This window comes from Caretta caretta, chromosome 2 (assembly GCF_965140235.1).
Source record: "Caretta caretta isolate rCarCar2 chromosome 2, rCarCar1.hap1, whole genome shotgun sequence".
Taxonomy (NCBI): domain Eukaryota; kingdom Metazoa; phylum Chordata; order Testudines; family Cheloniidae; genus Caretta; species Caretta caretta.
This window is the reverse complement of record NC_134207.1, coordinates 158,071,720-158,084,776: the sequence shown is the minus strand read 5'-3', so window position 1 is coordinate 158,084,776 and position 13,057 is coordinate 158,071,720. Positions and strand designations below refer to the sequence as shown.

Here is a 13,057-nt window from a genome sequence, read left to right as displayed (position 1 = left end):
TAACTACATTGGTACAGTTAAAGTGAGACAACTTTTCTGCTAAAACAAGGCCTAAGGAAGACAGCACTGCATTGGTTTACAGCTGGTTTACATTTGGAAGATTTTCTTCCCAACCAATGCAGCGTGGCCAACTCCTGAGATTTTATGTGAGTCTCATGATGCTTGGTTTCAGAGTAGCAGCTGTGTTAGTCTGTATTCCCAAAAAGAAAAGGAGTACTTGTGGCACCTTAGAGACAAACAAATTTATTTGAGCATCAGCTTTCGTGAGCTACAGCTGACTTCATCGGATGCATTCAGTGGAAAATACAGTGGGGAGATTTATATACATAGAGAACATGAAACAATGGGTGTTACCATACACACTGTAACAAGAGTGATCACTTAAGGTGAGCTATTACCAGCAGGAGAGCCGGGTGTGGGGGGGGGGGAACCTTTTGTAGTGATAATCAAGGTGGGCCATTTTCAACAGTTGACAAGAATGTCTGAGGAACAGTGGGGGATGGAGCAGGGGAATAAACATGGGGAAATAGTTTTACTTTGTGGAATGACCCATCCACTCCCAGTCTCTATTCAAGCCTAAGTTAATTGTATCCAGTTTGCAAATTAATTCCAATTCAGCAGTCTCTCCTTGGAGTCTGTTTTTGAAGTTTTTTTGTTGAAGAATTGCCACTTTTAGGTCTGTAATCGAGTGACCAAAGAGATTGAAGTGTTCTCCAACTGGTTTTTGAATGTTATAATTCTTGACGTCTGATTTGTGTCCATTTATTCTTTTACGTAGAGACTGTCCAGTTTGACCAACGTACATGGCAGAGGGGCATTGCTGGCACATGATGGCATATATCACATTGGTAGATGTGCAGGTGAACGAGCCTCTGATAGTGTGGCTGATGTAATTAGGCCCTATAATGGTGTCCCCTGAATAGATATGTGGACACAGTTGGCAACAGGATTTGTTGCAAGGATAGGTTCCTGGGTTAGTGGTTTTGTTGTGTGGTGTGTGGTTGCTGGTAAGTATTTGCTTCAGGTTGGGGGGCTGTCTGTAGGCAAGGACTGGCCTATCTCCCAAGATCTGTGAGAGTGATGGGTCGTCCTTCAGGATAGGTTGTAGATTCTTGATGATGCGTTGGAGAGGTTTTAGTTGGGGGCTGAGGGTGATGGCTAGTGGCGTTCTGTTATTTTCTTTGTTGGGCCTGTCCTGTAGTAGGGGACTTCTGGGTACTCTTCTGGCTCTGTCAATCTGTTTCTTCACTTCAGCAGGTGGGTACTGTAGTTGTAAGAATGCTTGATAGAGATCTTGTAGGTGTTTGTCTCGGTCTGAGGGGTTGGAGCAAATGCGGTTGTATCGTAGAGCTTGGCTGTAGACAATGGATCGTGTGGTGTGGATGAAAGCTGGAGGCATGTATGTAGGAATAGCGGTCAGTAGGTTTCTGGTATAGGGTGGTGTTTATGTGACCATTGCTTATTCGCACCATAGTGTCCAGGAAGTGGATCTCTTGTGTGGACTGGTCCAGGCTGAGGTTGATGATGGGATGGAAATTGTTGAAATCATGGTGGAATTCCTCAAGGGCTTCTTTTCCATGGGTGGTTTCTCAAAGCCCCAGCTTCCAGAGTCAAGTGATTACACAAGAATCTCTCCTTTCATTTTTAAAATGTGTACAACTCTGAAAGTGCAGAAAAAACATGACCAAAGTACAACCTAAAGGGTCAGAAGCTAGCAGGCAAAAAGAACAATCCACCCCTTCAAAAACATTGTTTTAATTATGATTTTGAGGCCTGACTCATGATTTTTGAACACTTGGGGTTGGAATACTGCATAAGGACTAGGTGTTTTTTTCCTTTGGTAAATGAACATGGAATTTGGTGGCACTCACTCAAGGAAATATTTCTGGGCCAGTGGATTTTTCAGGCCTTGTTTATAATCATCATACTGTAACCAACCCGCTCTTGTCCACATGGCCTCGGCTTATAATGGCAGCAGTGAATAGAAATTGGATAGCATCAGTAGGTGTGGCAACCACAACACAACCCTGGAGGAAAGCAGTGTGGGCACTTCAACTGTTAGACCCACCTACTTCAAACCTGGCTGATGGCATTTGCCCTTCAAAAAGTTATCCAGTTGTCCTTCTCCTTGAGTGTTTTCTAAATATTCGGGCCTTAATTAAACATGTTTCCACTTGATGTCTTGCATTCCATCTTGGCTCGTCCTTGAGAGATCACAGTCTCAGTATTTATGACTTTACAATGCTTTTACCTTACAGACAACTGTAGTATCAAGTCACAGCTTTCACTGGGATGAACATTTTACAAGTAGGACTTACAAAGTGATCTGAAATAGTAAAGAAACAGTTTAATAGATAACCATGACTTTGCTATTTGTGAAGATCATTTTTACTGAGTCTCCTTTAAATACAGAGCCTCTTGGTATCTCTAGAAAGAACGAGAGTCCTGATGTAGCACAGTCTTTTGGTATACTGGTTTGCTTTCACAACAGCAAAGAGATGGGGAAAAGTCCACAGTTCTGAAAGAGGTAAAGGAATATTCAATACTCAAAGAATATTCCTCTGAGAAACTAAAGCCTAGCACTTCAGCATAGGATAGAAAGGAATTTCCAGAGATTACAGAAAAGCGAGGCAATCATTTACCAAGGCATCAGCAGCTCCTATTTCAGTGCAGGTGAAACTATGGTAGAAATAGAAGTAAAGAATGTTAATTTGAATCCAGACCATTCAATTAAATAACTTTTTATAGTGAAACCCACTGGCTTTTTTCATTCTTGGTTCCTTTGCCGTTTTGGTGACGTGAGTCTAAAGCATCAGATCCAAGGAACAGAAGCTAGGAACGCAAATACCCGCTTCCGCTACTAAACAAATCTCAAACATAAATCAGTAGATGAACCCATGAAAGAAAAAACCCATGGATTCCTGTAACTCCACTTCTCAAAAGCAAGGCTACCAAAGTGATATCTGAAGAAAAGTTACCAAAGTTCTGTGGTTTGCAGCACTACTGTGCCAGAGACCTGTGGTCAAGACCTGCAGATTACTCTAAATAATAAATGGCATCAGCTCTGAAGATGGTAAATTTATGGTTCCAGTAATCCCAAAACTACAGTATTAAAAAAAGGATTCCATTGTTCCACAAAGGACACAAATCACTTTATATACTGGAACTGGAAAGTAACTCATGGCAGAGATTCTGTCTTAGGTACGCATGCTTGAATTGAATTCAGTTCAGAGCACTCCTTTAAATGCCATTGTTTCCTTATGTAATTCACACAAATTACTATTGTGCATTTGCTGTGTTATCTGTTGGATGTAATCTGAATCTTGTAGAGCTACACTGCCTTGATATCCTGCTCCTCACTGTAAATAATTAAGACTTGCAATTTGCAAGGCTGGTGTGTACAGAGGGAGGAGGAAAGTGGGGGAAAGGAAGGAGAATTGTTTTAGTGCATCCTCCTGAATGTATTAAATTAGTCAGATAGAAACAAAATGTGATCATGGGCATCCATTTACAGAATGTAAATTTAACACAGCTCTTGTGTACACAGTTCTTCAAACTGAAAACACTGACCTATTACTCTTGGGTTCAGAAAGTTTGGTTCAAATACAGAATATGTCATGTCCAAAGATAATTCTTTAAATGCCAAAGGTTTATTACATGTAGGCCAAACCAACTACTCTAAATATCAATGCAAATAATTATTACTGTGTACAATGATAAAATAGTACAATAAACCGTGTGAAACTAGCAGTGACTTACCAAACTGAAGAAAAAAAATCCCAAGTTTAAGTATTTCTAGATAACCACGTGGCTATTGTTAGAGAGATGATATGGAGGAACCTGCCTGAGCGAAACCTCACTTATGGCCTCATTTACAGCAGAGATGAGCAACCCCAGGTCTTGTTAAGGTTAATGGGAGCTGCTGGGACTTATCACTTTTGGAGGGACCAATAGACCACCAGATTTGTTCCTCTTTAGCCTCTTCCCAGATTTTAGTGTTGGTTGGGAGATGGAAAAATTCAGCCCACGGGGAACAAAGTCACACCCTACCTGCTACAATGCAAACCATATTCCTTCTTAGCACTTTCACAGAGAGTGCTTTACCAAATGAATCAACCTCCGGACTGACATGGCTGTGACAATGGCTATACTGTAGCTTTCCCCCTTGCAGCCTCTGGCAGTATCCTCTTCACAGGAGTCTCTCTCCTCCTTTTTAACATACACACCCCAAACAATAAAATGGTTCTGCTAACATGTCCTCCTTTTTTATTTTTCAGCATTTCTTCCTGATGAGAACACTTCACAGAGAAGGAAGAGAATGGCCAACACAGTTATTCTCTTGTATTTGTTTGTTTTGGTTTGGTTTTTTTATAATTTACTAAATCACTCGAGTTAACTAATTCACTAGTGTCACTAAAACTAATAGTCTCTATGCCACAATGCCAAGAAGAGAAACTTGGAGTGAAAAGTTTTTTTGTTTTGACTGTTTACATTGATGGGGGGAGTAATGTCTCCTGTGACCAAGAAATTGCCTTGGGGCGTTAAACTGGAGTTAGAGCTGTTGGACTCTTGCATTTTACAGCTTCTTCCCTAACCCACCTCTTGACATATTTGAAATTCTCCACAGGAACACAGGTGTTAACAGTTTTAACTGCTCTGTCTAAGAATACCTTCCTCTGCATTTTTCCCACCACTCACAGTAGATCTAGACAACATGATAGTAAAAACATCAGTGGTTGGTCCATTTTGCTAGTACTGGAAGAGCTGCAACACAGTGGGAGATCTCTCTAAACTCCCCCATGTAGACAGGACCTAAGTGTTTACAGGACTGGGGCATTAAGTAGGGAAGCTAAGAAGATGGGGAAATCAAACTTGATAAAGATTTCCTTCATAAGTTCCCCTCCCTATTTTTAACAGAATTCTAGACTCCAAGTTAACTTGGAATTTTTTTACATGCATAATAATTAAAGATGTAGTTTAAGGTAAAATGGGTTCCATTGGCATAAGCTGGTTGAATTCAGACTACAGGGCCCTAGTGGAAGTTTTCCTGAAACAAAGTTACAGTTATACCCACAGCTCAAGCTCTGCTGGAGATAGAGTTGGCTGACACATCCAAAAAATTGGACGCAGCCAGTTGGGAAGGGCATGGGGCCAGAGCATCTGAGAGATGCATTGATTTGACAACACATCACCCAGGCAGCCTTCTCCAGTGGGCTCCTATGAATGAATCCCCAAGGGAGGGCTGTGTAGGCCAGGAGGTGAATCTACATCTTGGATGTAGCTACCTCTGTGAATGAACTTTTGCATATTCTGGGATGAATTAAGTTTCTAATATAGAGTTAAAATAGCATGTAGATGATGTGATGCTCCTATAGGGAAAAGAGTGAAGCTTGACCAGAGGTATAAACCTCTGCTTCCCCGCAGCTCCCCACAACTCTTTGTAGGGTCTCAGAAAAGACATCTTTAAAACCCTGGTGTTACTTTAGTACAGTGAAATAATGATGAAGAACCCATGCTCCTCTCACAAAGACACCTCTTTTCCTTACTCCTCCTCTGCTGATAGATGCTGAATGTCCCAGGCTCAGACAGCAGGTTGGCTATGACTGTGACGATGGCTAATGCTGTATCTTGTCCCCAGAGGGAGCTTGCTTTAATGGAAGTTTTTCCCTCTACAGTGAGCTACCAAACTCTTTCAAATGACAGTGATTCAAAAATGTTGGAAGCAAAGTATTTTTTCTGAATTTCACTTAGGCACCAAACCATCCAGAGCACTAGCTGAAAGCAAAGCCCCAAGGTGCTGGGGAAGGGAATGTGGTGGTGAGTTTTCTCCCGCTCTGCGCCTGTTGCCATTGGGCGAGACTGAGGTCAGCTCTACACTAGAAAATTTTTGCTGGTATAGAAATGTCTGTTAGGGATATGATTTTTGGGCAACATATCTATACCAGCAAAAGCCTTAGTGTAGACGTGGTTACACTGGCATAAGAGTGCTCTCACTGGTCAGTAGCTTATTTTGCTCAGGGAACCGGTATAAGTATACCAGCAAAAGCACTTTTTTGCTGGTATAAGATGCATTGATGCTGGGAGGGTTTGCCGATATAGCAATACTGGCAAACCTTTTCTCGTGTAGACCTGGCCTGAGAAGGCCTGCAAATTGGAACATCAGTGTGCAAGATTGCAGAGGTGAAAGTGGTAACTTGTCTTGTTTGTGGTTAAGGTAAACCATGCAATCAACTGCATTGTCATTGGCTATGTCTTCATCGCAAAAAAGGTAAGGGGATTTTTACTATGGGATTTTTACTGCAGGATAACTAACGTACATTAGTAATCCCACTGTCAAATTCTAGTGAAGATGAGGCATTATAGTTTTTACCTTGAAGTAAACCATGGGCGGGAGAATAGTATTGACCTCATCTAGCATGGTAAAAATTACCAAACCTTGTCTCCACTAGGATTTTACTGCAAGATCGCTAATGCACGTTAGTTATCCTGCAGTAAAAACATACCTTTCTTTGGTGGTGATGACATAACAGTCACTGTTAGAGTGGCAGCAGAAAAGAAATTGGCAATACAATCTCTGCATTGAAACAAAGAAATTTGCTTCCATTTTTCTCCGGAGCTTATTGTCTCTTCCCTGTACTCACTCCCTTGGATGAGTTTTTGGTCTCTTTCCTACTTCTGGCTTTTTTGTAATATTCTTCTCTCCCATTGTGTGTCTTCTGTTCTCATTCCCTGCCCTTTAAAGGGGTGGAGAAGATTGTGTGCTTATTTTGTTTCTTTATGATATCAAAGAGACCTGGAAGGTGTGTTTAAAAAAAAACCCCACAGTGAGTGTCCATTCTTGTCTTTCACTTTAAGCCTGGCCTACACTTAAACATTTGTCAGACAAAACTATGTCAATTAAGGGTATGAAAAAAATCACACACCTACTCAGCATAACTCAGGAATCCTAACGTAGAAGCTGTTATGCAGACTAAGAAGTCCTTTCGCTGAGATAAGCTGCATCACCATTAGGAGGGCTTGCCAGCATAGCTATAACAGCAAACCCTTTCTAGTCTAGTATATAAAATCTCCCCACTATATTTCCCACTGAATGCATCCGATGAAGTGAGCTGTAGCTCACGAACGGTTATGCTCTAATAAATTTGTTAGTCTCTAAGGTGCCACAAGTCCTCCTGTCCTTTTTGCGGATTCAGGCTAACACGGCTGCTACTCTGAAACCTTTCTAGGCTAGACATGGTCCTACTCATGTGTTTCACTTCTCACATATAAAGAGTTTATTGGCCTCCCTGCCGAAGGATATTGATAAGGGAGCCTTTCATGAGAAGAAATAAATCCCATAGGCCAAAGGATAACACTGTGTATCCTAGAACAGGTAACAGGAACCTTTTAAAGGAATAGAACCCAATCTCATTAAGTTTGATATATGAGATAGCACACTCAGCTGCGTCACATCGTTCCCACCTGACTGTCCCCAGCCACTACCAATCCAAGGAAAAATGTGTGCAGCGTGGGAAACAGTGAAGGAGGCCAGACAAGTGCTGACACTGTCCCCATACCTGCCATCGTACCAACTTGGGCAGGAGGGAGAAGTATCCCTGATGCAGAAAAAAAGAAAAGAAAAGAAAATGGGAAAGTGGATCCTTCCCAGAAAACTGCAATACCACATGCAATTTTCTGCATTTTTGAAGAGTACCCCATTTCAGATAGAAAAACTATAATCAATTATATATGTAAGCTTACTTGGTAATACTCTGAAAGTTCTTCACTAGAGTAATGTGTCAGTGGCACATTATGTTCTGCAAACAAATATGAATCACAATGGCCAGGTCCTAAATGCACTCACACACTTGCCCATTAGATGCACAAAATACATATAAAGCCAGTGTCACTACTGGTGGGGAAAATAAAAGTGATGGTTACTTCCACATGCGAAGAGAGACTTAGCTTACTTGCCCACCTTCCATTCATTAACTTCCAATAATCCTCATCCTACAAAATCATGTCATTTGATTATATTTATATATAGATACAAAAGGATTTAATCCTCACCATACCTGCAGATCTCATCAGAAGAGTAACTATGGAGTCACTAGCAGCACCTTAATAAAATCAAACGTATTGGTGCATATTTTAGAGCAATATTTTGGCATCAGATAGTTGATCAAGCAATTTAAAAAATATTTTATGGGACAGATTCTCTGCTGTGCTTTCTACTGGGTACAGCAGATGGGACTGTTAAGGATCCCCCTTGCTCTGCCCAGCCCCAGCCCCAAACTGGTTAGATTTCAGAGAAGCAGCCGTGTTAGTCTGTATTCGCAAAAAGAAAAGGAGGACTTGTGGCACCTTAGAGACTAACCAATTTCTTTGAGCATAAGCTTTCGTGAGCTACAGCTGACTTCATCGGATGCATTCAGTGGAAAATACAGTGGGGAGATTTATATACATAGAGAACATGAAACAATGGGTGTTACCATACACACTGTAACAAGAGTGATCACTTAAGGTGAGCTATTACCAGCAGGAGAGCGGGGTGCGGGGGGGGGGGGGGAACCTTTTGTAGTGATAATCAAGGTGGGCCATTTCCAGCAGTTGACAAGAATGTCTGAGGAACAGTGGGGGTGGAGCAGGGGAATAAATATGGGGAAATAGTTTTACTTTGTGGAATGACCCATCCATTCCCAGTCTCTATTCAAGCCTAAGTTAATTGTATCCAGTTTGCAAATTAATTCCAATGCATCAGTCTCTCCTTGGAGTCTGTTTTTGAAGTTTTTTTGTTGAAGAACTGCAACTTTTAGGTCTGTAATCGAGTGACCAAAGAGATTGAAGTGTTCTCCAACTGGTTTTTGAATGTTATAATTCTTGATGTTTTATTTGTGTCCATTTATTCTTTTACGTAGAGACTGTCCAGTTTGACCAACGTACATGGCAGAGGGGCATTGCTGGCACATGATGGCATATATCACATTGGTAGATGTGCAGGTGAACGAGCCTCTGATAGTGTGGCTGATGTAATTAGGCCCTATAATGGTGTCCCCTGAATAGATATGTGGACACAGTTGGCAACAGGATTTGTTGCAAGGATAGGTTCCTGGGTTAGTGGTTCTGTTGTGTGGTGTGTGGTTAGAGCAGCTCCTAGGGACCATCCGCCATCTAGGGATTGCTGGAGCACATTTTACTCCAGCCACTTCTACTCACCCCCAAAATGCCTCTCCCATCTTCTGCCATGGGCACTGCACCAGGGGCCACAGGGAGGGAGGTATAAGAGCCAGCTCCATGTCTGCTCAAGAATCCACCATTCGGCGGTATCCTTAGCCAGGATGCTGAGGTTAATCTCACTGCTACCTTGGCACTACAAAAGAAGCAGAGCAAGACAGAAAGTCTGCCGCTTGCATTTCGTCTTCTTCCTCTTTCTTTCTATGGCTTACCCACGGGAGTTCCCCCTTAGTCTTTTTCTTCAGCTCCCCTCCTTAAATCCTGCTCAACAACATTCATTTCCTTTTTACCTCCCTTTTTCCAGCATCCCGTTTAGTCAGCGCTGCAGCTGATCTGACTGAAACAAACTTCACCTTGAATGGTCTGTTAGAATATGGGCTAACTGCTTAAGCTAAACAATCTGTTCCACACTGCGTTTAGCTGTCACACTCTTGAGTACCTTTTCCAGACCTGAAGGAGAGCTCTGTGTGGCTCCAACGCTTGTCTCTTTCACCAGCAGAAATTGGGCCAATAAAAGATATTACCTCACCCACTTTGTCTCTCTGAAAAAAAAACTTACTCCTGTCTGCAGATCAGACACCCTGGCTCTGTCTGCACCAGTCAGCAGTGGTCACTTCTGCATTTCATTCATCTGATTGGTGGCTGGTGGGAGCAGCTAAGCCAGCTCAAGACGTGCTACTTGTGCTTTACAGTATGCAGTTATTGCTCAGTGCCCCTCCAGAGACCGCCTCAAGTGAAACACAGTTACAAAAACGAGCAGAGAGGAGAAGGGAAGTATCTGGGGTCACTGTCCACCACCAATGGTCACTGAATCTGTGTAGCAATGAAGAGAGCTCCACTCATTTAAAAACTGAGCCAGATGCAGTTCCTGAATTATTTGCCTCTGCCTTAAAATGATACTGGAAAAAATCCAAGGACACCAAAGACTTAGTGGACACCATTATGCAGCACAACACCATCTACTCAGGACTTCAGGGTGAAGGCTGAAATAGAACTCATCATGCTTCAAAAGTAAAGGAGAATCCCCACTAGCTGTTAGCTGTATAGTGCTTATGACACAGAGCTGTACACCACTGATTCCATTCAGTAGAGAGCAGTGGTACACATACACAGAAGCCAGTTCATAACAACACAAACCACAAACCCTAAAATACTTTACTAGGAGAGTACCCCGAAAAGGAGGCTCAAATTGGCAACAGGTGTATTTTTGTAATTTCTGAATTTATCTGCTGACAATAGTGCTACTCTTTTGCCTATACCTCTTTCTCCAATCACCGATTTTGTTTTTTCAGAGTCAAAAAGTATCCAAGGCTACTGAATAACAGTCACTGCGCAGTTTTTATGTCTCTTCAAATTGATATAACTTGTCAATGAAAGTCAACCAAATCAAAACTCTACGTTTTACAGGTAATTTAGGTATCTTGTTCATCAAGAGATTACTTTCAAAGTACATTTTCTTGATAGGTTTCATAACTTTATTCTCACAGAGATCTTAAGTTTACGTATACGTTTTCAGGAAGATGAAGCCCCAAACTTAAGTTTTGTTTTAAAAAGTTATACTGAAACTGGCATTCATATCCTTCATTCATTTTTAAAATATTAATGGAAACAATTTTGTTTGGATTTAAATACTGTTTACAACCCAAACACTGCTGCATTGTGAGAATGTATCCCCATCCAAAAAGTTAAAGAGACTCGTCTGTTTACAATTTCCAATCTGAGCGACCTGCAAACTACATTGAAAGTGAACAATGAATTAAATTTGTAAACATCTTTAAATTTTAATAATCTAAAGTATTATTAATTATTACTATTAACAACACAAGTAAGGAAATTCATCTGTGAAATGTGTGGCCCTTCAGTCAGCCAATAGCACTTGCATTCGGTTTCTTTTTGGAGGTGAATCACCCATGTAAGATGTTTAACATTACAGCAAAATTCGAGATCCAGTTTGTGGTACATTGGCCTTCACAGATAATAGCATCAACCTATTAACATCAATTTCGGCTAACCAGTAAGCAAACAAAACCAAACAAAACAAACAAAAAACCACTTGAAAACAAACAAAAAACCCCCCACTAGCAAACAAACATAAAATTGCTTGGACCTTAGTAATAATAATATGGAAAGAGAAACTCTTGCACTTTTAGAAATGTCACATGGATCAGAAAACAATAGCTCTTGGTTAGTTAAAACATACAAATTGACCCATATTTCACATAGGCTAAACGGTTAAACTTTTGCATTCTCCTGCGGGTAACACCATACTGAATAACAAGAGCAGAGGATACTAATGCTCCAGATAAGTGGGTTGGCAGTATTTGTTTGAAGTTTCATTATATAACATTGCTGCCAGTTATAAGGGGTGGAAGGTATATCAGAAGCAAGTGCAGTCGTTTTATAGACAACCAAATTTGATTTCCTGTTCCGCACTTGGTTTAGTTTTATAACACTTTCCCCGGGACCAATGACAATAAGAGTGCGTTCATAAACCATCAGATACAAACGCTATGGTCCCAGCCAATGAGAATGCACTCGTGAGTCATCCACGGGTATAGCCAAAACCCCACTGCTGAACGCTGTGGATGGCACGCTTCAGAAACGAAGCTGGCAAAGAATCCAGTAAAACAGCCCCCCTGTGTATAGAAAAGGGAACAATGCAGGCGATAACGAGCCTCTTTTACTTAAAGTGGGGGAGATCAGCCAGGGCAGATGTACACAGAGCTCTGGACTCACCGATTTTGGCCAGACTGGCCACAAGTATCCAGAGCGCAATGATGTAGGGCTCCTGCACATGCCCCCATTTGAAAGAGACGATCTGAAAGGACTGAGGTCCGCTGACAGCTGTGTGGTCCCCCGAGCTCTTCTCCTGTGCCCGGGCTGCGGGAAGAGCCAGAAGCCCCTCGGCTAAGGGCACCTGTCTCATCTCCAAGCTCATCCGCCCAGCGCCCCGAACTGCCCAGGCTGGGAGCGCCAGGCGCTCGGCAATGCCTGTGCCCCTCGGTCCCTGCCCCTGGCTCAGCGCGGGCAGGCGCCGCGATCCCCCTGCCCACGCGCGGGCAGCTGCTGCCTCCCCGCTGGGGGCCGGCAGGGGTCGGGACGGGCCAGGCGCCGCGCGCGGTGCACCCGGGCAGATGCTGCAGCTCGGGTCCCGCTGCCCGCCGGCGGCTGCCTTTATGGGGCTGTCCCCGAGCCGCCAGAGGCGGAGCTACGAGCCCGCAGAGGAGGCTGCTGCAGACGGCGGAGCCGGGCTGGAGGGAGCCGCGCTGCCGGGGATCTCTGCCGAGCCGGGACTCTGGGCAGCGCTGAGCACGTGGGGCCTGAGCCTGGGGGCTGGCGGCAGCTGCACGCCAGGGATGCGGGCACTGGGTCATGGGTGGGCTGGAGTGACTGGAACTTGGAGCCGGAGCAGCGGGGGCGGGCAAGAGACCAGGGAGCCCCCGCGCTCCGGGGACATAATCTGTCCCCTGAAGAGCTTGGGGGGGGGGGGGGTCGTTCCCCAAAGGCCAGTCACAGCCCTCAGAGACCCCCTCCCGTACTCTCCCCCCACAGACTGCCGGGGGGCGGCCCCTCTGGCTTCGCTCAGTGACACCCCGACTCCGCGGGGCTACAGCCTGGCTCATTAAAACCTGCAGCGTCCCAGAGCAGCCTTGCGCGGCTCTCCCCAGCACACACAGGCCGGACCGGGCTGTCGGCCTGGATCTGTCCAGGGCGCGGGGTTTTGTTTAACTCTCCTGGCTGCTTTCTTCCCTGTACTTTTTTTATGGTTACAAAGTGAAGCGCCCTTTGGGTCCCCCCCCGATAACCTTTGCTTGAGTGCCTCCCTCGGTTGCATTGCAGGGCC

General features: G+C 43.7%; 1 protein-coding gene across 4 annotated transcripts in view; it reads right to left on the bottom strand.

Moving 5' to 3' along the window:
- Window positions 1-12,348, bottom strand: part of SLC9A3 (solute carrier family 9 member A3) — an 86,236-nt gene extending 73,888 nt beyond the window's left edge. For 2 of the 4 annotated variants that reach the window (XM_075125526.1, XM_075125527.1), the window contains exons 1-2: window positions 11,950-12,110; window positions 9,196-9,349 (exon numbers count right to left, since the gene is read on the bottom strand). In XM_075125526.1, coding sequence (XP_074981627.1) covers window positions 9,196-9,349; window positions 11,950-12,009 — 214 coding nt within the window. In that variant the 5' untranslated portion in view covers window positions 12,010-12,110. Of the gene's footprint in view, window positions 1-9,195; window positions 9,350-11,949 lie in introns of all 4 variants that reach the window. The other 2 variants (XM_048839370.2, XM_048839371.2) reach the window with 1 other exon arrangement.
- Between the last annotated feature and the right edge of the window lie 709 nt (window positions 12,349-13,057).